General features: G+C 52.1%; 4 protein-coding genes across 6 annotated transcripts; 2 read left to right on the plus strand and 2 right to left on the minus strand.

Annotated features, from left to right (window-relative positions):
* The first annotated feature begins 226 nt into the window (after window positions 1-226).
* Window positions 227-10,819, plus strand: LOC136514892 (uncharacterized). 2 transcript variants are annotated; one of them, XM_066508604.1, is made up of 3 exons: window positions 227-573; window positions 9,377-9,568; window positions 9,706-10,819. In XM_066508604.1, exons 2-3 carry the CDS (start codon window positions 9,411-9,413, stop codon window positions 10,748-10,750), a joined length of 1,203 nt encoding a protein of 400 aa, XP_066364701.1. In that variant the 5' UTR covers window positions 227-573; window positions 9,377-9,410; the 3' UTR covers window positions 10,751-10,819. The 2 variants fall into 2 exon arrangements, with proteins under 2 accessions (XP_066364701.1, XP_066364702.1); XM_066508605.1 differs by lacking the exon at window positions 227-573 and adding an exon at window positions 8,298-8,737.
* LOC136514894 (uncharacterized) lies at window positions 7,313-8,098 on the minus strand. The gene has a single exon (XM_066508606.1). The coding sequence runs from the start codon at window positions 8,032-8,034 to the stop codon at window positions 7,327-7,329; it is 708 nt and encodes a 235-aa protein (XP_066364703.1). The 5' UTR covers window positions 8,035-8,098; the 3' UTR covers window positions 7,313-7,326.
* A 4,626-nt stretch (window positions 10,820-15,445) lies between the features above and the next one.
* LOC136514925 (uncharacterized) lies at window positions 15,446-26,439 on the plus strand. 2 transcript variants are annotated; one of them, XM_066508627.1, is made up of 3 exons: window positions 15,446-15,791; window positions 24,587-24,778; window positions 24,916-26,439. In XM_066508627.1, the coding sequence occupies exons 2-3, from the start codon at window positions 24,621-24,623 to the stop codon at window positions 25,964-25,966; spliced, it is 1,209 nt and encodes a 402-aa protein (XP_066364724.1). In that variant the 5' UTR covers window positions 15,446-15,791; window positions 24,587-24,620; the 3' UTR covers window positions 25,967-26,439. The 2 variants fall into 2 exon arrangements, with proteins under 2 accessions (XP_066364724.1, XP_066364725.1); XM_066508628.1 differs by lacking the exon at window positions 15,446-15,791 and adding an exon at window positions 23,602-23,948.
* On the minus strand, window positions 22,529-23,415 carry LOC136514926 (uncharacterized). Its single transcript, XM_066508629.1, has one exon. The coding sequence runs from the start codon at window positions 23,243-23,245 to the stop codon at window positions 22,538-22,540; it is 708 nt and encodes a 235-aa protein (XP_066364726.1). The 5' UTR covers window positions 23,246-23,415; the 3' UTR covers window positions 22,529-22,537.
* Window positions 26,440-26,677: the final 238 nt, after the last annotated feature.

Below are 26,677 nucleotides of genomic sequence, written 5' to 3' on the forward strand. Positions count from 1 at the left end.
GCTAATTTGAGTATATGATCAGTGATGACGTCCACTGATAGTACCCACTAATAAGTTGCATGATTCTATATATTCTTTTTTTTTTAGAAATTTGCTATTTATCTGTCGCCTGATTTTGCCGTATTGGATCTGTCAGATTGTGGGCTGTTTGATGTGCTTTAAGATTCGTGCGAGGTTTTTGGGTGCAGACTCCCCTAGCGGCATCCAATACCCGATAACCTCTTATCCTGTGCCGCCTCCTATCTTCCCCAATCGCCTGTTCCTCTCCGCCGCGGTTCACGCGGTGCGGTGGGCGGCCTGCGCTTTGGCCGCCTCTTACCCTCTGCCGCCGGCAGCCGAGGAACTCCTCCGCCGCGGTCGCGCGGGCGGTGGGCGGCCTGCGAGTCTTTGGCGGCCACTTCAGCTGTAGCGACGGGCAGAGCAGCATCTCCGCGCGCGGGTCACGCGAGCCTCGCGCCCGCGGTTTCCCCTGTGCTCAGGACGTTGGGCGCCCCGGCATCCCCTCGCGCGTGCCGACGGTTCCAGCGAGCTCAAGGCGTACGCGCTGTTCGCCAACTGGAGCAGTCCATTTTTGTAAGTGCCCTGTTGTTGATTTGAGTTTTTTTTTGTTCGCTCCTGTTGTTGTATTTTTGATGATGAGTTCTGGCAGGCATCCCATGTAAATTGATGGTGCAAGCTGTTTTGATCCGTTTTGTTATGTGCGCTATATTCTCGTCTCTATCTAATTTTCTAGAAATTTACTATGTCGATGTGGTGATTTTTAGCTAATTTAATGTGTGTGTGTTTTTTTTTTGCATTAGTTCTGCACTGTCTGGTGACACATATGAGTTGATCCAGTTATGATTGGTGTATGAATGTGGCGTGTAGTAGGTTTAGGTCTTCTATGTTTTTCCAGATCTTGTGGAAAGGCATCTGCAGTGTAATCCATGTGCAATGTAGATAGTGGTATTCATCTTCATCCAAGAGGAATAAGAGTAGAGAGAAGGAACTTTTTGTAGTTGATCTTTTTTTGCTTTGTTTCTGGCAATCTTCAATGGACACTAGTATTTTTTAAAAACTTTAAGGAACTTGCTGCTGGTGGTGTTCCGAAGGCAGAAGAGTGTGTCTTGAAAGCAAGGCTGCAGTCTTTGTTTGGTCATGTTTTGACTAATGATGTATGTTTTTTTTTGGTTTTTGATTTTCTTACATAAGTCTACCTGAAATTTGACCTAATAATTTTGTGTAATTAATTTTTCCCAGGTAATTAAGGAAGCTGTAGGATCTTCCTTAATTTGTTTGGTTTGGCAGTTGCTCGTACTCAAAGAGCTGTTACGTATGATGTATTCTGGATTTCGTTGCTAATTTATTTATTAGTGGATATTCCAAAGCTCTGCTACAGTTTTGTCATGTGCCCATGTGTGCTTCTGTCAGTTCAGTGCTTCTGGCAGTTCAGTGGAACTAATTAGTTCTGCGTTGCTCAACGCTGCAATTGGTTAAGCCCTTGTTTAGTTGGACCCCAAAGTCCAAAAAGTTGCTACAGTACCTGTCACATTGAATGTTTGCGGCCCGTGCATGGAGCATTAAATGTAGATGAAAAGAAAAACTAATTGCACAGTTTGGTGGGAAATTGCGAGACGAACGCTTTAAGCCTAATTAGTCAATGTTTGGACATTATTTGTCAAATAAAAACGAAGGTGCTACAGTAGCCCCAAATTCCAAATTTCACGAACTAAACAAGGGCTAACCTATGTGTGCTTCTGTGAGAAGGGGACTCAAAATCAAGGTCATACGCATATACGTCAGAGGGGGGGGGGGGGGGGGGGGTTTGTACCTGAGTACCTCACTTGTTTTAGACAAACTTTTTTTGACCGAATGTTTTAGACAAACTTATTCATATCTTTGGAAAAAAAATCAGGGACCATTATTTGCCTGATTAGTAAGCATATGTGGTCAACATTCTGTCTATGAGTTCTGCTGATATGTGACCCAATTATTAGCTAACCTCATGTACAGCCACTGCTCCTATGATACTGCTTTATTGTCTTCTTTTTCCTTCTCGGTGTTTTTAGGGAATCAGGGTGTGCCATGGTTTAATTGTCTGAAGTAGTTGATCAAGATGCCTGATATCCTAGTTGAGTTGTGCATTAGTTGGGTTCTGCATTTGTGGTTCCGCTGCTCTTTGGTTCCAACACGCCCCTTTTTAATGTTTGCAAACTGCTTACTAGTACCATATAATACTCGAATGTGGTTGTGTACCGTATCATCAAACTATGTGTGTTGTAACTCCAGATTTCCCTTGTCATTTTTATCATTCTGGGCTCCTGCATGGATGTTGGTCCCAGGCGAACTTTTAAAATGTTTAATTCTATAAGGGTTGGATTAAACTTCTATCCTGTGCTGTTGGATTATGAGTGTCTGTTCAACTTGCTGTAGCGGTTGGTCAGCTTTTCAACCCAGGTTGTACAGGGCTAGTTCTAGTAGCCTGATGCATGTGTATTAGGATTTAGCACTTCACTTCCTTTCGATCCTAGTTTTCTCCCAACCTACTACCTATTTTTATAAAACTTTGTTATTTCTGTTGTTAAATGGAAATGGGAGATACCCGGTTCTGAAAAGAGAACATTTAAATTTGAATTGAATATATATTTTTTAGGGAAGAATTGAATACTTCTAAGTTCTGACTTTCTGTATAAACATTTTAAATCTTTTGTTCTATCGTTAATTTATTCAAAACCTGGACAACAATCCTTTAGGATTCATTGAACAGTTTATGCTAGTTTCTAATCAAGGAAATGTTACAAACATATGGTGTTATTTCTTTCCAGGTTAGTGGGACTAGTGGTCTTAAGATCCAGATTTCTTTGTTGTGCCTCTTGTTGTTTGACTCTTAATAACAGGATGTTGTCAGCCGCATGTCAGCGTGAACTTTTTCCTGATAGGCTCAATTGCTTCAAATTGACTTGCTCATATACCTGAACTGAAGTTATTAGGGATTATCTCGTATGCCTGATTACTTAGCATTTCTTTCTTGAGCTACCAATCTGTATGATCAAGTGTGCTTTGTTGACTTGTCTGGGGCTTACTTCCTGTACACTAGTGCTGCCAGGATACTTAGGTTTCTTGGTATGTCGTATCTTGGATGTTTTAAGGTGTTTGTGGTGTACCATGGAACAATTGTACTAAGTAGTTCATCCAGCAGTTCTAATTTTTCCTTCAAGTAGCACTTCTACTGCTATCTTTTTTTGTGTTATAATTTAAATTTGTTGAAATATTGATTTGCAATCTGCCTGCTTCTTATAATACTAGAATTGTGGTTATGAATTGAATGACCAACCCTGCTATATGCATGCACAATGTATATTGGTTTCCAACACCAGTTTTTCACCTTTTTCAGTCTCCCATGCATGCTGTAGAGTGCGGGCGGTGCATGTAGTGTGAGTCAAGCTGTCAAGTGTGTCGGCGTCCAAGGTAGCTGGACCACGACTACGGAGTTCGTAGCCTCGTTCCGTCGTCGCCGGCGAGGTTTTGCCCCTCAGCCGTCGGCTTGTTGTTTGGAGAAGAGGGAGGAAATTAGATTGATAATACTTGCCTGCTACTCACGTGTTCTGTTACAGCATATATGGCCTAAGGCCTTCACACGGATGGAAACTAATTGATCCTATAATTAAGGACTGTAAATAGAAAGTAACAAACTAGACTACGTTTCCATCCTAGCCACTCGTCGATGCCGAGCCGCCCGCGACGCCGTGCGCGCCCATCGCGCGTTCCGCGGCCCTCCGCACGTCTCTGGCCCTCCTGCGCCAGGTGTAGGTGTGTCCCCACATGACATCTCTCCCGCCCTCGAGAGCCAGCTCGTCCTCGAGCTGGAATGCCAGAAACTTGCCGCGGAATGTGTCGACGTCCTCCCAAGTCGCTGAAGCCGCGGACTCGCCCTTCCAGTGAACCAAGACTTGGCGCACACCCCGAGCCAGCCGGAAACGAACAGCACGCTCCGGTTCGGGAGCCACCGCGCCGTGATGAATGATGGGCAGCGGCGGAGGGGCTTCCGGAGGTGGCCCGTCGAACTTCTTCAGGAGGCCGATATGGAAGACATCGTGAAGCCGAGCGCCCACCGGCAGAGCGAGGCGAACTGCAACCTCGTTGATCAGCTCGGTGACCTTGTACGGCCCGTAGAAACGCGGCTTGAGCTTGCCTGTCGTGGCGTGAGGAAGAGACGACGCCGCCCGCTGCCGGAGTCGCAGGAGCGCCTAGTCACCGACGTGGTACGCAACCTGGCGATGGTTCTTGTCGTAGTGGAGCTTGTGGATCGCCTGAGCCTGCTCGAGCCTGTAACGAATGTCAGCAAGGAACTCTTCACGTTCTTCCATGTTCCTGGCCACGGCAGCGACCCGTGTCGCCCGGTTCGTAGGACCGGATCGACGGCGGTTCCTGCCCATAGACAACGTGGAACGGCGTGTCCCGAAGGGAGGACTGGTAGGCGGTGTTGAAGACAAACTCCGCCCAAGGCAGCCAGCGCAGCCACTGCCGCGGTCGATCTCCAGTGAGGCATCGTAGGTACATGATGATGACACGGTTGGCGGCCTCGGACTGTCCATCCGATTGCGGATGAAATGCGGTGGTCATGTGGAGCTTTGTCCCCATGAGGCACATGAGCTCGCGCCAAAACGTGGAGGTGAACACGGGGTCGCGGTCCGACACCATGGACTGCGGAACGCCGTGCAGCCTGACGATGTCGGCGAAGAAAGCTTGGGCGACGGACTCGGCGGAGTACGGGTGCGCCAGAGGGATGAAGTGGCTGTACTTGCTGAACCTGTCCACCACGGTCAGGATGACGGACTTGCCCCGAACGCGCGGTAGTGCTTCGACGAAGTCAAGGGCGATGTCCGTCCAAACTCCCTGCGGCACCGGCAGTGGGAGCAGAAGTCCCGCTGGATGCAAATGCTCCGACTTGTAGCGCTGACAAATGACGCAGCCCCGCACGTAATCCTGCACAACTTGTTTCATGTTAGGAAAATGGAAGTCGCGCCAGAGCCGATGTAGTGTGCGCTGGACTCCTTCATGCCCCTCCTCATGAGTGGCAGCCAGAATCTCCTGGACGAGGGGGGACGCGGGTGGGATGTACAGGCGCCCAGCGTACTGCACCATGTCGTCGACGAGCGCCCACGGCGCCCCGCGGGAGCCTGCGCGCACGTCGTCCTGGATGGCGATGAGGGCCGGATCGGTGAGCTGGGCCTGGCGGAGACGTGCGACGAAGTCGAAACGGGGGGCCGATAGGGCCAGCACAGCCCCCTCCTCCGTCGTATCGCGGCGAGACAATGCATCAGCCACTGCGTTCGCCGTCCCGGGCTTGTACTCGACGGAGAAATCGAAGCCAAGGAGCTTGCCGACCCAGTGATGTTGGGGGATCGTCGCGAGCCTCTGATCAAGCAGGTACTTGAGGCTATAGTGGTCCGTCTTGACGACGAATCGACGCCCCCACAAGTACGGCCTCCGGTGTCGAACAGCGTGGACAAGGCCGATGAGCTCCCGCTCATAAGCGGCGAGGGACTGGTGGCGTGGCGCGACGGGTCGGCTGAAGAAAGCGATCGGGTGGCCCTCCTGGACGAGCACGGCGCCGAACCCGTGTGAAGACGCGTCGCACTCGACGACGAACGGCTTGGCGAAGTCCAGCATGGCAAGCACTGGTGCCGAAGTGACCGCGGCCTTGAGGGCGTCGAAAGCCGCGGTTGCCGCAGCAGTCCAGGAGAACCCGTCCTTCTTGAGGAGGACCGTCAGCGGGGCGGCGACCGTGCCGTAGTTGTGGACGAACTTGCGATAGTACCCCGCCAAGCCGAGGAAGTCGCGGACTGCCCGCGCCGAGCGAGGCACCGGCCAGTCATGGATGGCCTGCACCTTGGCCGGATCCATGGTGACACCCCCCGCGGAGATGACGTGGCCGAGGTAGGCGACGGAGGTGACGCCGAAGGCGCACTTGGCGCGCTTGATGAAGAGCCGGTGCTGCCGCAGCTCGGAGAGGACAGCGCGGAGGTGACGCAGGTGGTCGGCCCAAGTCGTGCTATAGATCAAAATATCATCAAAAAAGACAAGGACGAAACGACGTAAAAATGGGCGAAGCACATCATTCATGAGCGCCTGGAATGTCGCTGGGGCGTTGCACAGCCCGAACGGCATCACCAAGAACTCGTAGAGGCCGTCGTAGGTGTGGAACGTGGTCTTGTGGACGTCCTCCGGCCGCATCCGGACTTGGTGATAGCCGGAACGCAGGTCTAGCTTGGTGAAGAAACGCGCGCCATGGAGCTTGTCGAGCAGCTCGTCGACGACAGGGATGGGAAAAGCGTCCTTGATGGTGAGCGCGTTCAGCGCCCTGTAGTCGACGCAGAAGCGCCACGAGCCATCCGCCTTCTTGACGAGGAGCACCGGCGAGGAGAACGCCGAGTCGCTGCGGCGGACAATGCCCTGCTGGATCATGGCGGCGCATTGTCGCTCAAGTTCGTCCTTGTGCGCCGCCGGGTACCGGTACGGTCGGACCGCCATGGGTTGCGCGTCCGGCTTGAGGATGATGCTGTGGTCGCGGCCCCGTTTGGGCGGCAGCCCCGTCGGCTCGGCGAAGACGTCCTCGAAGGCTGCCAGGAGCACGTCGAGGAGGGACGCGGGCGCCGCGCTGGTCGCCGTGGCGCGTAGAGCAGCCGTGCTGGACGTGGCCACACCTGCCCACGTGATGGTGTGGCCGTGTCGCTGGAATGACATGGAACACTCGGTGAAGTCCCAAACGATCTTCCCCAGTGTGGCCATCCACTGAGTCCCCAGCACCATGTCGTACCCTGCGAGTGGCATGACAAAAAGCTCGACGTGGAACGGTGTATTATCAATGGAGATCGGCGCGCGGCGAATGACGCCGGGACAGGCGACCCTCTCGCCGTTGGCGACTGTGGCCGTGAGGCGAGGCCGGGGCTGGATGGGCAGCCCTGTTCGCAGCGCGGCATCCTCGGCGATGAAGTTATGCGTGGAGCCGGAGTCGAGGAGCGCGATGAGGGAGGTGGCGCCCAGCGACACCGTGATCTGCACCGTGTCGCAAGTCGGGACGCCTGTGACCGCGTGCAGGGAGAAAACCGGCGCCTCCGTGCCCGGGTTCTTGTCCCCTGCAGCGACGTCGTCGTCGGCGTCGTCCTCCAGCGCGCAGTCGAGGAGGAAGAGGCGCTTGCAGACGCGGTTGTGCCCCCGGCCGTACTTTTCATCGCAGTTATAGCACAGCCCGAGGCGACGACGTTCCTCCTGTTCCGCCTGGGTGAGGCGCTTGACGGGGCGGCCCTCCACTGTGACCGTCGGAGCGGCGGCCCTGGCGGCCGGCTAGAACGCCGGGGCGGGCCGCGGCGCCGGGGCAGGCAGGATGCCGCGGGATGCGGCCTTCGGCGGCGCGACGGAGTACTGTTCCATCAACTCCATCTGCCGGGCAAGGCTCATGGCCGCGGCGAGCGACTGCGGATTCTGCACTTGGACGGCGAGGCTGAGCGGCGGGAGGAGACCTCCCGTGAACAGCTGGACCCTCTGGGTTTCGTCCAGGTGACCGGCGCGGGGAAGAAGCGCCTGGAAGCGCGCCTGGTACTCCGCGACGGTGCCGGTACGCCGACAATCGGCGAGCTCGAAGAGTGGGGCAGAGCGCAGAGGCGGTCCAAACCTCAGATTGAGGAGTTCCGTGAAGCGACGCCACGACGGCGTGCCCTCATCCGTCTGCACCTGCATGTACCAGAGTTGCGCCTCGTCGTCGAGGTTGTAAGATGCCATCCATACCTTCTCCATGATCCGCTGCTGGTGGAAGTAGGACTCGCAACGGTTGATGAAGATGAGGGGATCCTTCGTGCCGTCGTACTTCGGAAAGTCCATCTTCTGAAACTTCGGCGGCTGATCGTTATGGTGCTCGCCGGAGCCCGGCCTGGAGGCGGAGGACGACGAGCGATCCGCAATGAGGGCGGCGATGGCCTTGGCATTGGCTGCGACCGTGGCCTGCAGCTCCTTCATGGCATCGGTGAGGGACTTGATTTGATCGGTGTCACCCATGGCGGCGGCGGATGATGAGGTGGAACGGAAAGGCGAGGATCGTCTGGAACGTGATACCAGGTTGTCAAGTGCGTCGGCGTCCAAGGTAGCTGGACCACGACTACGGAGTTCGTAGCCTCGTTCCGTCGTCGCCGGCGAGGTTTTGCCCCTCAGCCGTCGGCTTGTTGTTTGGAGAAGAGGGAGGAAATTAGTTTGATAATACTTGCCTGCTACTCACGTGTTCCGTTACAGCATATATGGCCTAAGGCCTTCACACGGATGGAAACTAATTGATCCTATAATTAAGGACTGTAAATAGAAAGTAACAAACTAGACTACGTTTCCATCCTAGCTACTCGTCGGGCCGCGGACATATATCTAGTAAAAATAAAAATCAGAGGAATACGGAAAGAGCTGATTTTGTGTCAGGCCTAATACACCGGATCATAAGGCCCATTTCCTTTACCTTTGCCACGGGCCCCATATTTCCCCGGCATTCGGAAGCCCAGGCGAAGGGGAGCTCGACACTAACCCTAACCCTGCCTTTTCCCCCGGGGCGGCTCCTCCCGCACACGAGATCAGGACCGGGCCCTGGCGGCTCTTCGCTAGGGGAATCGAGAGTCGCCACTGCCGCCGCCACATCCCGCCGACGCCGCCGACGCCACATCAGCTATCGCTGCCGTCACCGTCGGATACACGATCACCGCCACCGCTGCCACTCCAGGCAAGTCCATCTACATCCGCTGATTTGGGTTGTTCAGAGGGTATGACTATGAGCGAGGGTAGCGTCGTGGGCGGCGAGAGGCAAGGCGGCGGCGGCGCGGGGGCGACCGAGGGCGGGGCTGCAGTGGTGGTGGGGTGGTGGGCGGCGAGGTCGCCGGCGGCCAGGGCGGCGTTGGCGGGGCAGGCAGGGAGATTAGGGAAGGGCGGGGATGGAGCGGCGGGTGGTGAGGTCGCCGGCGTCCAGGGCGGCGTCCAAGGAGGCGTTGGCGGGGCAGGCAGGGAGATTAGGGAAGGGCGCGGCGGGCGGTGAGGTCGCCTGCGGCCAGGGCGGCGGTGGAGACATGCTTAGCAAATAGTGTTGGTGATGGCTACAGTCCTCACGCTCCCGTATCAAGGGATTGGGATTAGCCTTGTTATCAATGGCTAGTAGTAATCCTAATCCTAATCTCTTTTTCAATATCTTTTTCGCTACATGTTAGCCTCGTTATTATTTTTAAATCATCTTTGTCTTTTTTGGGTTCTAATTAATATGATTAGGATTAGGATTAGATAAGTGCTCTTGGGGAATTCGAGTTAAAGTTTGTACTTTACAACTCTTGTTACTTCATCATGATCTAATATGATATGAGCCCATTCACAGGTGTGCTCCCTCTCCTGGATCCCTGTGATCACTGATGGCTGCGGTGCTGCGCCAGCTTCTTCGTCCACGGACAGGATCCACTTATGCCACCTCACCAGCAATGCCGTTGCTGGTGAGATGCTGCTCCAGTGCTATCCCCCCTGCTGCTGCATCCGCTGAAGAAATGGCGGGAGATACTTACTGCTACGCGTTGTAAGTCCCTCATCCTAAGTTTTTTCTTGCTACTGCTTTGTGACTCTTATCAAGAATATTTGAAAAATGTCATGTAAACTACAGGTTGGAGCTGTGCTGTGTAACTCATATTGTTCATGTGACATTTCTTTCTGTAGGGGGGAGTTTGGCATGATGAAGTTTGACAGACAAAAGTTCATACCCCTCGAGAAGTTCATGAAGGTCAACTCAGTTTTCGAGCGAGCACCAACTGACAGATTGATATCACCAATTTCCTTTTTCTCAGCACACCCGTATTTCACATCAGAGTCCGCAAAGCAATGGATCCGGGCAGGATATCTGCAAGTGCACTTCGCCAACAAATTGAAGTTGTCAATTTCGGGAGCTTTTGTTGATGGTAATGTAGGGGTAATTGAAGGGATTAACATTATTGCCTTTCTAAAACTTGACACAAACCTGTCCAGCAGCAGCAGCAGCAGTGTTCCAGAGCCGTATCCAATGACATTCGCTGGGTTCTCAAATTTTCTCCAAGCAAAGATGAGAGAGGCCTATCCAGATGCAAGCTCTATGTCAGAAGGGTTAGAGGCGCTAATGATGCTTACTATCATTGGTAAGTTTAACAATGGTTTGCCTGTGCCCTACAATTTGATCATACACCACCCTGAGTTCCTTCCTCTTGAAGTCATCGCCACTCTTTATATCGAGGCCCATAGGATCCTGAGAAGGCAACTCCCTGCTAATGGCCAACCTGCTCTAGCCTACAATGTTATTCTGGATCTGCATGCGCTGTTAGGAGGTTTCTATTTCAATTTCTGTGCATCAGATGATATGGTGAAGGGATGGCTTGGAAGGAAGCAGAAGCAGCCTGGGCTGCTGGGGGCCTTTGGTATCCCTGCACCACCAGGTGCGCAGTGTAACCTGAAACTGCTCACAAAGCTTGAAAGGAATCATCTAGAGGTGCTGACCAGGAAGGCTTACTCAATTCCTGCACCATCAACTACCAGCACACAGCCAGCTCCAGCACCATCAACTACCAGCACACAGCCTGCTGTTCCAGCTCCAGGATCGTCCACAGCTCCAGCATCGTCAACTGCGAGCACAGGATCTAGCAACCAGATTAAGACCCCCCCCCCCCCCCCCCCCAAATCCAAGCGAGGCATTAGTGTTGGATGTGCATCGGCACTGCACGGTGCACATTGTTGAAGACGCACATGTTGCTCGCTGCTCGATACTTCCTGCAGGTAACCAAGCAAGTTTGAAGAAGAACCCAATGGGCTGGAAAGATGGCGTTCACCTGATGCTGCACAGGTTTCCAAGGTACCTGCATTGTGTCGTGGTGTCGTTTGAAATGCATAAGATTTGGGAAGAGCTGGATTTGCCAAGCAGATGCCCGATCCCTCAAATCTTTTCTTCCCCACCATTCAGACACGGTGGTGTCTGAGGATGGTATTCTGAGTGCACAGATGTCAATGTGAATTCTGGGAGTTCCTTTTCTGTTGATTTATTGCTGTAGTTGTAAAACTTTCTGTTCTGGGTTGCATGATGTTGTTCCCACGAGAGATCTCTTTTATCTTTTTGTGAACTTGGTTGTCGTGTCTAGAGGGTATTCTGAGTGCACGTTCTTTACAAATGTTAAGAAGGTGATATTCAAAGTGAGTGTTTTCTGTTCAAATGTTGCTACAATGTGTTTGGTTGCATGATCTAGTTGCCACGAGGGGCCTCTTTTATCTTTTTTGTGAAGTGTTGTTGAACTAAATACTAGCGGAGTGGTGCCATCCCTGACGAGTGTCGGTGGCGATGGTTGCCTCAGCCTGCAGTTCCTCGACCTCTCTGGGGACGTGCTCGTCGGTGGCATCCTCGGAGCCTGGGCAACTGTACCGAGCTGCAGGCGCTGTTACTGTCCTCGAACAATCTGGATGACATCATTCCGCCGGAGATTGGTCGGCTCAAGAACCTGCGTGCTATGGATGTGTCCAGGAACAGTCTGAGCGGACCTGTGCCAGCGGAGCTTTGGTGGTTGCGTTCAGCTGTCGGTGCGTGTGTTGTCCAATCGAAGCTGAGGATGTTGTGTGGGGGCCAAGGGCCACATTGGAGGGAGAGTTGCCGGGTAATTGGAGTTCTTGCCAGAGCTTGAATATGATGAATTTGGGTGAGAATCTGTTCTCTGGCGGGATTCCTAAGGGCCTGGTGGAATGTGAGAACATGAAGTTCCTGAATTTGAGCATGAACAGGTTTACAGTTTCAGTTGATTCTTCACCGCCCAGTGCCTTGCATGATGGACGTGTTTGATGTCAGTGGAAACCAGCTGTCTGGCTCGATTCCAGTATATATCTCAAAAAAGAATTGTCTTTCATCCCAGCCCCCATTGGATGACTTGGTGTCAGAGTATTCTTCCTTCTTCACGTAGGCCTCGTTTAGATTGAAAAAAAATGAACCCGATGAATAGTACCACTTTCGTCTTATTTGACAAATATTGTCCAATCGTGGACCAACTAGGCTCAAAAGATTCATCTCGTGATTTCCAACTAAACTGTGTAATTAGTTATTTTTTTTTACCTACATTTAATACTCCATACAAACGGCTAAAAATTGATGTGATGGAGAGAGTGAAAAAACTTAGAATTTGAATGGCATCTAAACAAGGCCCAAGCGCTTGCTGGCTTTATGTCATCCTCATCACCTGGGTGCGCATTTGACAAGCTACCATAGTTTTTTCCGGAACAATTTTAGGCCTGCTTAGGTTGAAGCTGCTAAAATTTAGACAGCTAAACCAGTTGCTAAACTTTAGCCACCCTTGTTTAGTTTGTTGGTGGATTAAAAGAGCCTTTTAGTCCCTTTTAATCAGGGTGTTCAGATCCAAAGTGACTAAAAGGTGAGGCGGCCACGTTAGCTCATCACCGGTGGGGTTTCTGACCAAATCGAGATGAGCACCGGATAGAGAAGGTCAAGACGAGCCTAGAAACGCCATCAATCAAATCTCTACTGTCGAGTGGGTACTCACCCTCTCTTCTTCTCTGTTCACAGAGGCAGAGCAGAGGACGGACTCGAGCTCGGCCAAATCCCGCCCGAGACTGGCCGGCGGTCGCGCGCCCATCACAGGACCGGCACGGGCCCATGAGAACTCGCGTCCAGGCTGGGCATGGCCTACAACTGGCTGGCCACGGCGCCCGCGGTTGAGGCGGCGACAGCCCAATGACGGATGCGCTTTGGGCGGCGATTGGCGGCGAGGGAGCGAAGTGAGGGAACACGCTCGGGTGTGGCCATGGCTCGCCCTACCGTGACGCGCAGGGTTGCGGGGAGAAGGGTGGTGAGGTTGAACGGGTGAAGTTGGCGCTGAGGAAATGGAGGCTACGGTACAACAGAGCTCGCCGTGGCTCCCATGGTGAGTGGTGGCTAGGCGGCATCCGTGGTTGCGAGCAGCATCGCGAGCGAGGTGCGGATGAGGTGGCGAGGGGTTCCACTTAAGCATGGCAAGGAGCGGGCAAGGCAGGCAGAGGAGCAGCGCGCGACAAGGACACGGGCGAGCTGTCGATGGTGGCTAGCGGGGAGGCAAGCGTGCAAGCGCGAGGGGGAGACCGAGAGAGAGGGCGAGTAGGGGCGAGAGCAGCAGCTCGGCGTCCTCAAGAAGTCAGCGGGCAAGGGCAGCATGGCTAGGCGCGGCCCCTCAACAGCAGCGTGCACGTGAAGGTGACTGCGGACACAGGCCAAGTACGAGCAAAAGTTGACTAGCACGAAATTTAAAGCGAGCCGAAAGGTACTAATCCACATGACTGGCTGTCAACCCATTCCTTTATCTTAACGTCGACGCTACCAGCTGCCTGGCGAAGCAAACGCTAAGACCCATGGGAATTGGAGAGGTAAATACAAGGATGCCAACATAAGTTCGTCGCTGGGATGCCGGTTCACGAACAGAGCAACCACGACATAATCCACGGTGCGTTCTAAGATAGTTAGGGAAATCTTAAGGCGAGCAACAGGTCAACCAACCCAACTACAACCTACACCATGCCCAAGTGCTCACTTTGATGCAATCACTGTGCAAAACATGACATTAGTGCTTAAGTATTCTTGTTTGAAATTTAGATGCCAAAATGGCATTGTCCATCACTAATACAGACGAGAATTCATGAGTGTGGTTAGGACTAACTTCTGTTAGTATTTTAGGCACAATTTTTAAAAGGTCTAAACCTTATTAATTTCAACTAACAAATATCCCATGTGATACTCCATGCTTTATACTAACTCGTAGAGGCAAAACATTTAAGCACTATTTGATTATTTTGCTCACTGTAATTCACCCAAAAATGGCACTTCTTAGTCATAAGCTATATTACACCTTTGTTTAGGAATTGTTTTTCATGCCAACAATTACAACAACTTATTCCATTTTTCTTATTATGATCTCACTAGCATATTTTCACATAACATAGACTAACCTACGATGCTCGTTTAGTTTTTCTCCACCACAAAAGTGAATCATGTAAGATTTGCTTTATCATTTCGGGTGAGTTTGACATTTAAAATCCGAGGAACTTGTTTAAAGAAAATTCTCTCGGTCTTAACCGCAGTGCTAAGTGAGCTCGTAACACCAGAGGTGTTACACCGAACCTAGAAACAGTAGAAATCTAAAAAACAGCAACCCAACGCAAATCAACCGAGACAACGTGGCTTGAGAAAAGGCTTTCGAACCCAACTTCAACTGATGCAGCTTCCACCGTCCTAGCAACTCCAACTTCTTAGCTCTTGTTCAGCAGCAAACTTCAAGGAGGCAACCACGGGACCATAGCGGCCCTCCTCCTGGCCTCTCCAATGCAATTCAACAAAGTTTCCTTTTTGTTCTCTGGACACAAAATTGTCCAATTCTGCGCCAAACCTGCCACTTGGTTCAATAGGATGTCCATCCCCTTCCAGCCAGCATTCTGAAAACATAAACTATTCCTTAGCTTCCAAAGGCTCTAAAGAGCAGCAGATGTAACAATATTAAGAACACCATGTTTCTTATTACTAAGCCAATATTGACTAATAGAAATCAAAGAACCACCTAATTGGATCTTCAGGATGTTTGATAACACAGACCAACGTTGAGTAGCCACATCACACTCAAAGAAGAGAGATGATTAACAAATTCCTCCTCACAACAGAAAAGACAGGAGCCATCCTCTACTTTTATCCTCTTTACTAGATTATCTCTAGTGAGCACTTTATTTTTTTGAAAGAAGCCACAGGAAATAGTGGACTCTAGGAGGAACTTTGATACTCCATAAAGAGGGGACCATAACAGGATGGACACCTCTAAATTAATCACTTTGTACAGAGATACTTCCAACCAATTGTGGACGCCAGCTAATATACTTCCAACCAGAGAACTTGAAAGTACTTCCTCCGTTCCAAATTATAAGTCGCTTTAACTTTTTTGGTTCATCCATTACGCTATATATCTAGATATATTATTATATCTAGATACATAATAAAATGAATGTACAAAAAAAAAAGTCAAAGCGACTTATAATTTGGAACGGAGGAAGTATCATCAAAGGTCATCCTAAAACTACATTTAATATGAGAAACTGTTAAGCATGCATGTTTTTGTCATCAACGCAGGAACGATGGAAATGTCTCTTCTCCTTTTGTTTTATTCAATATCAAAGTTCTGGGCACCATGTAAAATACAGCTAATTTGAGTATATGATCAGTGATGACGTCCACTGATAGTACCCACTAATAAGTTGCATGATTCTATATATTCTTTTTTTTTTAGAAATTTGCTATTTATCTGTCGCCTGATTTTGCCGTATTGGATCTGTCAGATTGTGGGCTGTTTGATGTGCTTTAAGATTCGTGCGAGGTTTTTGGGTGCAGACTCCCCTAGCGGCATCCAATACCCGATAACCTCTTATCCTGTGCCGCCTCCTATCTTCCCCAATCGCCTGTTCCTCTCCGCCGCGGTTCACGCGGTGCGGTGGGCGGCCTGCGCTTTGGCCGCCTCTTACCCTCTGCCGCCGGCAGCCGAGGAACTCCTCCGCCGCGGTCGCGCGGGCGGTGGGCGGCCTGCGAGTCTTTGGCGGCCACTTCAGCTGTAGCGACGGGCAGAGCAGCATCTCCGCGCGCGGGTCACGCGAGCCTCGCGCCCGCGGTTTCCCCTGTGCTCAGGACGTTGGGCGCCCCGGCATCCCCTCGCGCGTGCCGACGGTTCCAGCGAGCTCAAGGCGTACGCGCTGTTCGCCAACTGGAGCAGTCCATTTTTGTAAGTGCCCTGTTGTTGATTTGAGTTTTTTTTTGTTCGCTCCTGTTGTTGTATTTTTGATGATGAGTTCTGGCAGGCATCCCATGTAAATTGATGGTGCAAGCTGTTTTGATCCGTTTTGTTATGTGCGCTATATTCTCGTCTCTATCTAATTTTCTAGAAATTTACTATGTCGATGTGGTGATTTTTAGCTAATTTAATGTGTGTGTGTTTTTTTTTTGCATTAGTTCTGCACTGTCTGGTGACACATATGAGTTGATCCAGTTATGATTGGTGTATGAATGTGGCGTGTAGTAGGTTTAGGTCTTCTATGTTTTTCCAGATCTTGTGGAAAGGCATCTGCAGTGTAATCCATGTGCAATGTAGATAGTGGTATTCATCTTCATCCAAGAGGAATAAGAGTAGAGAGAAGGAACTTTTTGTAGTTGATCTTTTTTTGCTTTGTTTCTGGCAATCTTCAATGGACACTAGTATTTTTTAAAAACTTTAAGGAACTTGCTGCTGGTGGTGTTCCGAAGGCAGAAGAGTGTGTCTTGAAAGCAAGGCTGCAGTCTTTGTTTGGTCATGTTTTGACTAATGATGTATGTTTTTTTTTGGTTTTTGATTTTCTTACATAAGTCTACCTGAAATTTGACCTAATAATTTTGTGTAATTAATTTTTCCCAGGTAATTAAGGAAGCTGTAGGATCTTCCTTAATTTGTTTGGTTTGGCAGTTGCTCGTACTCAAAGAGCTGTTACGTATGATGTATTCTGGATTTCGTTGCTAATTTATTTATTAGTGGATATTCCAAAGCTCTGCTACAGTTTTGTCATGTGCCCATGTGTGCTTCTGTCAGTTCAGTGCTTCTGGCAGTTCAGTGGAACTAATTAGTTCTGCGTTGCTCAACGCTGCAATTGGTTAAGCCCTTGTTTAGTTGGACCCCAAAGTCCAAAAAGTTGCTACAGTACCTGTCACATTGAATGTTTGCGGCCCGTGCATGGAGCATTAAATGTAGATGAAAAGAAAAACTAATTGCACAGTTTGGTGGGAAATTGCGAGACGAACGCTTTAAGCCTAATTAGTCAATGTTTGGACATTATTTGTCAAATAAAAACGAAGTTGCTACAGTAGCCCCAAATTCCAAATTTCACGAACTAAACAAGGGCTAACCTATGTGTGCTTCTGTGAGAAGGGGACTCAAAATCAAGGTCATACGCATATACGTCAGAGGGGGGGGGTGGGTTTGTACCTGAGTACCTCACTTGTTTTAGACAAACTTTTTTTGACCGAATGTTTTAGACAAACTTATTCATATCTTTGGAAAAAAAATCAGGGACCATTATTTGCCTGATTAGTAAGCATATGTGGTCAACATTCTGTCTATGAGTTCTGCTGATATGTGACCCAATTATTAGCTAACCTCATGTACAGCCACTGCTCCTATGATACTGCTTTATTGTCTTCTTTTTCCTTCTCGGTGTTTTTAGGGAATCAGGGTGTGCCATGGTTTAATTGTCTGAAGTAGTTGATCAAGATGCCTGATATCCTAGTTGAGTTGTGCATTAGTTGGGTTCTGCATTTGTGGTTCCGCTGCTCTTTGGTTCCAACACGCCCCTTTTTAATGTTTGCAAACTGCTTACTAGTACCATATAATACTCGAATGTGGTTGTGTACCGTATCATCAAACTATGTGTGTTGTAACTCCAGATTTCCCTTGTCATTTTTATCATTCTGGGCTCCTGCATGGATGTTGGTCCCAGGCGAACTTTTAAAATGTTTAATTCTATAAGGGTTGGATTAAACTTCTATCCTGTGCTGTTGGATTATGAGTGTCTGTTCAACTTGCTGTAGCGGTTGGTCAGCTTTTCAACCCAGGTTGTACAGGGCTAGTTCTAGTAGCCTGATGCATGTGTATTAGGATTTAGCACTTCACTTCCTTTCGATCCTAGTTTTCTCCCAACCTACTACCTATTTTTATAAAACTTTGTTATTTCTGTTGTTAAATGGAAATGGGAGATACCCGGTTCTGAAAAGAGAACATTTAAATTTGAATTGAATATATATTTTTTAGGGAAGAATTGAATACTTCTAAGTTCTGACTTTCTGTATAAACATTTTAAATCTTTTGTTCTATCGTTAATTTATTCAAAACCTGGACAACAATCCTTTAGGATTCATTGAACAGTTTATGCTAGTTTCTAATCAAGGAAATGTTACAAACATATGGTGTTATTTCTTTCCAGGTTAGTGGGACTAGTGGTCTTAAGATCCAGATTTCTTTGTTGTGCCTCTTGTTGTTTGACTCTTAATAACAGGATGTTGTCAGCCGCATGTCAGCGTGAACTTTTTCCTGATAGGCTCAATTGCTTCAAATTGACTTGCTCATATACCTGAACTGAAGTTATTAGGGATTATCTCGTATGCCTGATTACTTAGCATTTCTTTCTTGAGCTACCAATCTGTATGATCAAGTGTGCTTTGTTGACTTGTCTGGGGCTTACTTCCTGTACACTAGTGCTGCCAGGATACTTAGGTTTCTTGGTATGTCGTATCTTGGATGTTTTAAGGTGTTTGTGGTGTACCATGGAACAATTGTACTAAGTAGTTCATCCAGCAGTTCTAATTTTTCCTTCAAGTAGCACTTCTACTGCTATCTTTTTTTGTGTTATAATTTAAATTTGTTGAAATATTGATTTGCAATCTGCCTGCTTCTTATAATACTAGAATTGTGGTTATGAATTGAATGACCAACCCTGCTATATGCATGCACAATGTATATTGGTTTCCAACACCAGTTTTTCACCTTTTTCAGTCTCCCATGCATGCTGTAGAGTGCGGGCGGTGCATGTAGTGTGAGTCAAGCTGTCAAGTGTGTCGGCGTCCAAGGTAGCTGGACCACGACTACGGAGTTCGTAGCCTCGTTCCGTCGTCGCCGGCGAGGTTTTGCCCCTCAGCCGTCGGCTTGTTGTTTGGAGAAGAGGGAGGAAATTAGATTGATAATACTTGCCTGCTACTCACGTGTTCTGTTACAGCATATATGGCCTAAGGCCTTCACACGGATGGAAACTAATTGATCCTATAATTAAGGACTGTAAATAGAAAGTAACAAACTAGACTACGTTTCCATCCTAGCCACTCGTCGATGCCGAGCCGCCCGCGACGCCGTGCGCGCCCATCGCGCGTTCCGCGGCCCTCCGCACGTCTCTGGCCCTCCTGCGCCAGGTGTAGGTGTGTCCCCACATGACATCTCTCCCGCCCTCGAGAGCCAGCTCGTCCTCGAGCTGGAATGCCAGAAACTTGCCGCGGAATGTGTCGACGTCCTCCCAAGTCGCTGAAGCCGCGGACTCGCCCTTCCAGTGAACCAAGACTTGGCGCACACCCCGAGCCAGCCGGAAACGAACAGCACGCTCCGGTTCGGGAGCCACCGCGCCGTGATGAATGATGGGCAGCGGCGGAGGGGCTTCCGGAGGTGGCCCGTCGAACTTCTTCAGGAGGCCGATATGGAAGACATCGTGAAGCCGAGCGCCCACCGGCAGAGCGAGGCGAACTGCAACCTCGTTGATCAGCTCGGTGACCTTGTACGGCCCGTAGAAACGCGGCTTGAGCTTGCCTGTCGTGGCGTGAGGAAGAGACGACGCCGCCCGCTGCCGGAGTCGCAGGAGCGCCTAGTCACCGACGTGGTACGCAACCTGGCGATGGTTCTTGTCGTAGTGGAGCTTGTGGATCGCCTGAGCCTGCTCGAGCCTGTAACGAATGTCAGCAAGGAACTCTTCACGTTCTTCCATGTTCCTGGCCACGGCAGCGACCCGTGTCGCCCGGTTTGTAGGACCGGATCGACGGCGGTTCCTGCCCATAGACAACGTGGAACGGCGTGTCCCGAAGGGAGGACTGGTAGGCGGTGTTGAAGACAAACTCCGCCCAAGGCAGCCAGCGCAGCCACTGCCGCGGTCGATCTCCAGTGAGGCATCGTAGGTACATGATGATGACACGGTTGGCGGCCTCGGACTGTCCATCCGATTGCGGATGAAATGCGGTGGTCATGTGGAGCTTTGTCCCCATGAGGCACATGAGCTCGCGCCAAAACGTGGAGGTGAACACGGGGTCGCGGTCCGACACCATGGACTGCGGAACGCCGTGCAGCCTGACGATGTCGGCGAAGAAAGCTTGGGCGACGGACTCGGCGGAGTACGGGTGCGCCAGAGGGATGAAGTGGCTGTACTTGCTGAACCTGTCCACCACGGTCAGGATGACGGACTTGCCCCGAACGCGCGGTAGTGCTTCGACGAAGTCAAGGGCGATGTCCGTCCAAACTCCCTGCGGCACCGGCAGTGGGAGCAGAAGTCCCGCTGGATGCAAATGCTCCGACTTGTAGCGCTGACAAATGACGCAGCCCCGCACGTAATCCTGCACAACTTGTTTCATGTTAGGAAAATGGAAGTCGCGCCAGAGCCGATGTAGTGTGCGCTGGACTCCTTCATGCCCCTCCTCATGAGTGGCAGCCAGAATCTCCTGGACGAGGGGGGACGCGGGTGGGATGTACAGGCGCCCAGCGTACTGCACCATGTCGTCGACGAGCGCCCACGGCGCCCCGCGGGAGCCTGCGCGCACGTCGTCCTGGATGGCGATGAGGGCCGGATCGGTGAGCTGGGCCTGGCGGAGACGTGCGACGAAGTCGAAACGGGGGGCCGATAGGGCCAGCACAGCCCCCTCCTCCGTCGTATCGCGGCGAGACAATGCATCAGCCACTGCGTTCGCCGTCCCGGGCTTGTACTCGACGGAGAAATCGAAGCCAAGGAGCTTGCCGACCCAGTGATGTTGGGGGATCGTCGCGAGCCTCTGATCAAGCAGGTACTTGAGGCTATAGTGGTCCGTCTTGACGACGAATCGACGCCCCCACAAGTACGGCCTCCGGTGTCGAACAGCGTGGACAAGGCCGATGAGCTCCCGCTCATAAGCGGCGAGGGACTGGTGGCGTGGCGCGACGGGTCGGCTGAAGAAAGCGATCGGGTGGCCCTCCTGGACGAGCACGGCGCCGAACCCGTGTGAAGACGCGTCGCACTCGACGACGAACGGCTTGGCGAAGTCCAGCATGGCAAGCACTGGTGCCGAAGTGACCGCGGCCTTGAGGGCGTCGAAAGCCGCGGTTGCCGCAGCAGTCCAGGAGAACCCGTCCTTCTTGAGGAGGACCGTCAGCGGGGCGGCGACCGTGCCGTAGTTGTGGACGAACTTGCGATAGTACCCCGCCAAGCCGAGGAAGTCGCGGACTGCCCGCGCCGAGCGAGGCACCGGCCAGTCATGGATGGCCTGCACCTTGGCCGGATCCATGGTGACACCCCCCGCGGAGATGACGTGGCCGAGGTAGGCGACGGAGGTGACGCCGAAGGCGCACTTGGCGCGCTTGATGAAGAGCCGGTGCTGCCGCAGCTCGGAGAGGACAGCGCGGAGGTGACGCAGGTGGTCGGCCCAAGTCGTGCTATAGATCAAAATATCATCAAAAAAGACAAGGACGAAACGACGTAAAAATGGGCGAAGCACATCATTCATGAGCGCCTGGAATGTCGCTGGGGCGTTGCACAGCCCGAACGGCATCACCAAGAACTCGTAGAGGCCGTCGTAGGTGTGGAACGTGGTCTTGTGGACGTCCTCCGGCCGCATCCGGACTTGGTGATAGCCGGAACGCAGGTCTAGCTTGGTGAAGAAACGCGCGCCATGGAGCTTGTCGAGCAGCTCGTCGACGACAGGGATGGGAAAAGCGTCCTTGATGGTGAGCGCGTTCAGCGCCCTGTAGTCGACGCAGAAGCGCCACGAGCCATCCGCCTTCTTGACGAGGAGCACCGGCGAGGAGAACGCCGAGTCGCTGCGGCGGACAATGCCCTGCTGGATCATGGCGGCGCATTGTCGCTCAAGTTCGTCCTTGTGCGCCGCCGGGTACCGGTACGGTCGGACCGCCATGGGTTGCGCGTCCGGCTTGAGGATGATGCTGTGGTCGCGGCCCCGTTTGGGCGGCAGCCCCGTCGGCTCGGCGAAGACGTCCTCGAAGGCTGCCAGGAGCACGTCGAGGAGGGACGCGGGCGCCGCGCTGGTCGCCGTGGCGCGTAGAGCAGCCGTGCTGGACGTGGCCACACCTGCCCACGTGATGGTGTGGCCGTGTCGCTGGAATGACATGGAACACTCGGTGAAGTCCCAAACGATCTTCCCCAGTGTGGCCATCCACTGAGTCCCCAGCACCATGTCGTACCCTGCGAGTGGCATGACAAAAAGCTCGACGTGGAACGGTGTATTATCAATGGAGATCGGCGCGCGGCGAATGACGCCGGGACAGGCGACCCTCTCGCCGTTGGCGACTGTGGCCGTGAGGCGAGGCCGGGGCTGGATGGGCAGCCCTGTTCGCAGCGCGGCATCCTCGGCGATGAAGTTATGCGTGGAGCCGGAGTCGAGGAGCGCGATGAGGGAGGTGGCGCCCAGCGACACCGTGATCTGCACCGTGTCGCAAGTCGGGACGCCTGTGACCGCGTGCAGGGAGAAAACCGGCGCCTCCGTGCCCGGGTTCTTGTCCCCTGCAGCGACGTCGTCGTCGGCGTCGTCCTCCAGCGCGCAGTCGAGGAGGAAGAGGCGCTTGCAGACGCGGTTGTGCCCCCGGCCGTACTTTTCATCGCAGTTATAGCACAGCCCGAGGCGACGACGTTCCTCCTGTTCCGCCTGGGTGAGGCGCTTGACGGGGCGGCCCTCCACTGTGACCGTCGGAGCGGCGGCCCTGGCGGCCGGCTAGAACGCCGGGGCGGGCCGCGGCGCCGGGGCAGGCAGGATGCCGCGGGATGCGGCCTTCGGCGGCGCGACGGAGTACTGTTCCATCAACTCCATCTGCCGGGCAAGGCTCATGGCCGCGGCGAGCGACTGCGGATTCTGCACTTGGACGGCGAGGCTGAGCGGCGGGAGGAGACCTCCCGTGAACAGCTGGACCCTCTGGGTTTCGTCCAGGTGACCGGCGCGGGGAAGAAGCGCCTGGAAGCGCGCCTGGTACTCCGCGACGGTGCCGGTACGCCGACAATCGGCGAGCTCGAAGAGTGGGGCAGAGCGCAGAGGCGGTCCAAACCTCAGATTGAGGAGTTCCGTGAAGCGACGCCACGACGGCGTGCCCTCATCCGTCTGCACCTGCATGTACCAGAGTTGCGCCTCGTCGTCGAGGTTGTAAGATGCCATCCATACCTTCTCCATGATCCGCTGCTGGTGGAAGTAGGACTCGCAACGGTTGATGAAGATGAGGGGATCCTTCGTGCCGTCGTACTTCGGAAAGTCCATCTTCTGAAACTTCGGCGGCTGATCGTTATGGTGCTCGCCGGAGCCCGGCCTGGAGGCGGAGGACGACGAGCGATCCGCAATGAGGGCGGCGATGGCCTTGGCATTGGCTGCGACCGTGGCCTGCAGCTCCTTCATGGCATCGGTGAGGGACTTGATTTGATCGGTGTCACCCATGGCGGCGGCGGATGATGAGGTGGAACGGAAAGGCGAGGATCGTCTGGAACGTGATACCAGGTTGTCAAGTGCGTCGGCGTCCAAGGTAGCTGGACCACGACTACGGAGTTCGTAGCCTCGTTCCGTCGTCGCCGGCGAGGTTTTGCCCCTCAGCCGTCGGCTTGTTGTTTGGAGAAGAGGGAGGAAATTAGTTTGATAATACTTGCCTGCTACTCACGTGTTCCGTTACAGCATATATGGCCTAAGGCCTTCACACGGATGGAAACTAATTGATCCTATAATTAAGGACTGTAAATAGAAAGTAACAAACTAGACTACGTTTCCATCCTAGCTACTCGTCGGGCCGCGGACATATATCTAGTAAAAATAAAAATCAGAGGAATACGGAAAGAGCTGATTTTGTGTCAGGCCTAATACACCGGATCATAAGGCCCATTTCCTTTACCTTTGCCACGGGCCCCATATTTCCCCGGCATTCGGAAGCCCAGGCGAAGGGGAGCTCGACACTAACCCTAACCCTGCCTTTTCCCCCGGGGCGGCTCCTCCCGCACACGAGATCAGGACCGGGCCCTGGCGGCTCTTCGCTAGGGGAATCGAGAGTCGCCACTGCCGCCGCCACATCCCGCCGACGCCGCCGACGCCACATCAGCTATCGCTGCCGTCACCGTCGGATACACGATCACCGCCACCGCTGCCACTCCAGGCAAGTCCATCTACATCCGCTGATTTGGGTTGTTCAGAGGGTATGACTATGAGCGAGGTAGCGTCGTGGGCGGCGAGAGGCAAGGCGGCGGCGGCGCGGGGGCGACCGAGGGCGGGGCTGCAGTGGTGGTGGGGTGGTGGGCGGCGAGGTCGCCGGCGGCCAGGGCGGCGTTGGCGGGGCAGGCAGGGAGATTAGGGAAGGGCGGGGATGGAGCGGCGGGTGGTGAGGTCGCCGGCGTCCAGGGCGGCGTCCAAGGAGGCGTTGGCGGGGCAGGCAGGGAGATTAGGGAAGGGCGCGGCGGGCGGTGAGGTCGCCTGCGGCCAGGGCGGCGGTGGAGACATGCTTAGCAAATAGTGTTGGTGATGGCTACAGTCCTCACGCTCCCGTATCAAGGGATTGGGATTAGCCTTGTTATCAATGGCTAGTAGTAATCCTAATCCTAATCTCTTTTTCAATATCTTTTTCGCTACATGTTAGCCTCGTTATTATTTTTAAATCATCTTTGTCTTTTTTGGGTTCTAATTAATATGATTAGGATTAGGATTAGATAAGTGCTCTTGGGGAATTCGAGTTAAAGTTTGTACTTTACAACTCTTGTTACTTCATCATGATCTAATATGATATGAGCCCATTCACAGGTGTGCTCCCTCTCCTGGATCCCTGTGATCACTGATGGCTGCGGTGCTGCGCCAGCTTCTTCGTCCACGGACAGGATCCACTTATGCCACCTCACCAGCAATGCCGTTGCTGGTGAGATGCTGCTCCAGTGCTATCCCCCCTGCTGCTGCATCCGCTGAAGAAATGGCGGGAGATACTTACTGCTACGCGTTGTAAGTCCCTCATCCTAAGTTTTTTCTTGCTACTGCTTTGTGACTCTTATCAAGAATATTTGAAAAATGTCATGTAAACTACAGGTTGGAGCTGTGCTGTGTAACTCATATTGTTCATGTGACATTTCTTTCTGTAGGGGGGAGTTTGGCATGATGAAGTTTGACAGACAAAAGTTCATACCCCTCGAGAAGTTCATGAAGGTCAACTCAGTTTTCGAGCGAGCACCAACTGACAGATTGATATCACCAATTTCCTTTTTCTCAGCACACCCGTATTTCACATCAGAGTCCGCAAAGCAATGGATCCGGGCAGGATATCTGCAAGTGCACTTCGCCAACAAATTGAAGTTGTCAATTTCGGGAGCTTTTGTTGATGGTAATGTAGGGGTAATTGAAGGGATTAACATTATTGCCTTTCTAAAACTTGACACAAACCTGTCCAGCAGCAGCAGCAGCAGTGTTCCAGAGCCGTATCCAATGACATTCGCTGGGTTCTCAAATTTTCTCCAAGCAAAGATGAGAGAGGCCTATCCAGATGCAAGCTCTATGTCAGAAGGGTTAGAGGCGCTAATGATGCTTACTATCATTGGTAAGTTTAACAATGGTTTGCCTGTGCCCTACAATTTGATCATACACCACCCTGAGTTCCTTCCTCTTGAAGTCATCGCCACTCTTTATATCGAGGCCCATAGGATCCTGAGAAGGCAACTCCCTGCTAATGGCCAACCTGCTCTAGCCTACAATGTTATTCTGGATCTGCATGCGCTGTTAGGAGGTTTCTATTTCAATTTCTGTGCATCAGATGATATGGTGAAGGGATGGCTTGGAAGGAAGCAGAAGCAGCCTGGGCTGCTGGGGGCCTTTGGTATCCCTGCACCACCAGGTGCGCAGTGTAACCTGAAACTGCTCACAAAGCTTGAAAGGAATCATCTAGAGGTGCTGACCAGGAAGGCTTACTCAATTCCTGCACCATCAACTACCAGCACACAGCCAGCTCCAGCACCATCAACTACCAGCACACAGCCTGCTGTTCCAGCTCCAGGATCGTCCACAGCTCCAGCATCGTCAACTGCGAGCACAGGATCTAGCAACCAGATTAAGACCCCCCCCCCCCCCCCCCCCCCCCCCAAATCCAAGCGAGGCATTAGTGTTGGATGTGCATCGGCACTGCACGGTGCACATTGTTGAAGACGCACATGTTGCTCGCTGCTCGATACTTCCTGCAGGTAACCAAGCAAGTTTGAAGAAGAACCCAATGGGCTGGAAAGATGGCGTTCACCTGATGCTGCACAGGTTTCCAAGGTACCTGCATTGTGTCGTGGTGTCGTTTGAAATGCATAAGATTTGGGAAGAGCTGGATTTGCCAAGCAGATGCCCGATCCCTCAAATCTTTTCTTCCCCACCATTCAGACACGGTGGTGTCTGAGGATGGTATTCTGAGTGCACAGATGTCAATGTGAATTCTGGGAGTTCCTTTTCTGTTGATTTATTGCTGTAGTTGTAAAACTTTCTGTTCTGGGTTGCATGATGTTGTTCCCACGAGAGATCTCTTTTATCTTTTTGTGAACTTGGTTGTCGTGTCTAGAGGGTATTCTGAGTGCACGTTCTTTACAAATGTTAAGAAGGTGATATTCAAAGTGAGTGTTTTCTGTTCAAATGTTGCTACAATGTGTTTGGTTGCATGATCTAGTTGCCACGAGGGGCCTCTTTTATCTTTTTTGTGAAGTGTTGTTGAACTAAATACTAGCGGAGTGGTGCCATCCCTGACGAGTGTCGGTGGCGATGGTTGCCTCAGCCTGCAGTTCCTCGACCTCTCTGGGGACGTGCTCGTCGGTGGCATCCTCGGAGCCTGGGCAACTGTACCGAGCTGCAGGCGCTGTTACTGTCCTCGAACAATCT

This window comes from Miscanthus floridulus, chromosome 17 (genome assembly GCF_019320115.1).
Source record: "Miscanthus floridulus cultivar M001 chromosome 17, ASM1932011v1, whole genome shotgun sequence".
NCBI classification, from domain to species: Eukaryota; Viridiplantae; Streptophyta; class Magnoliopsida; order Poales; family Poaceae; genus Miscanthus; species Miscanthus floridulus.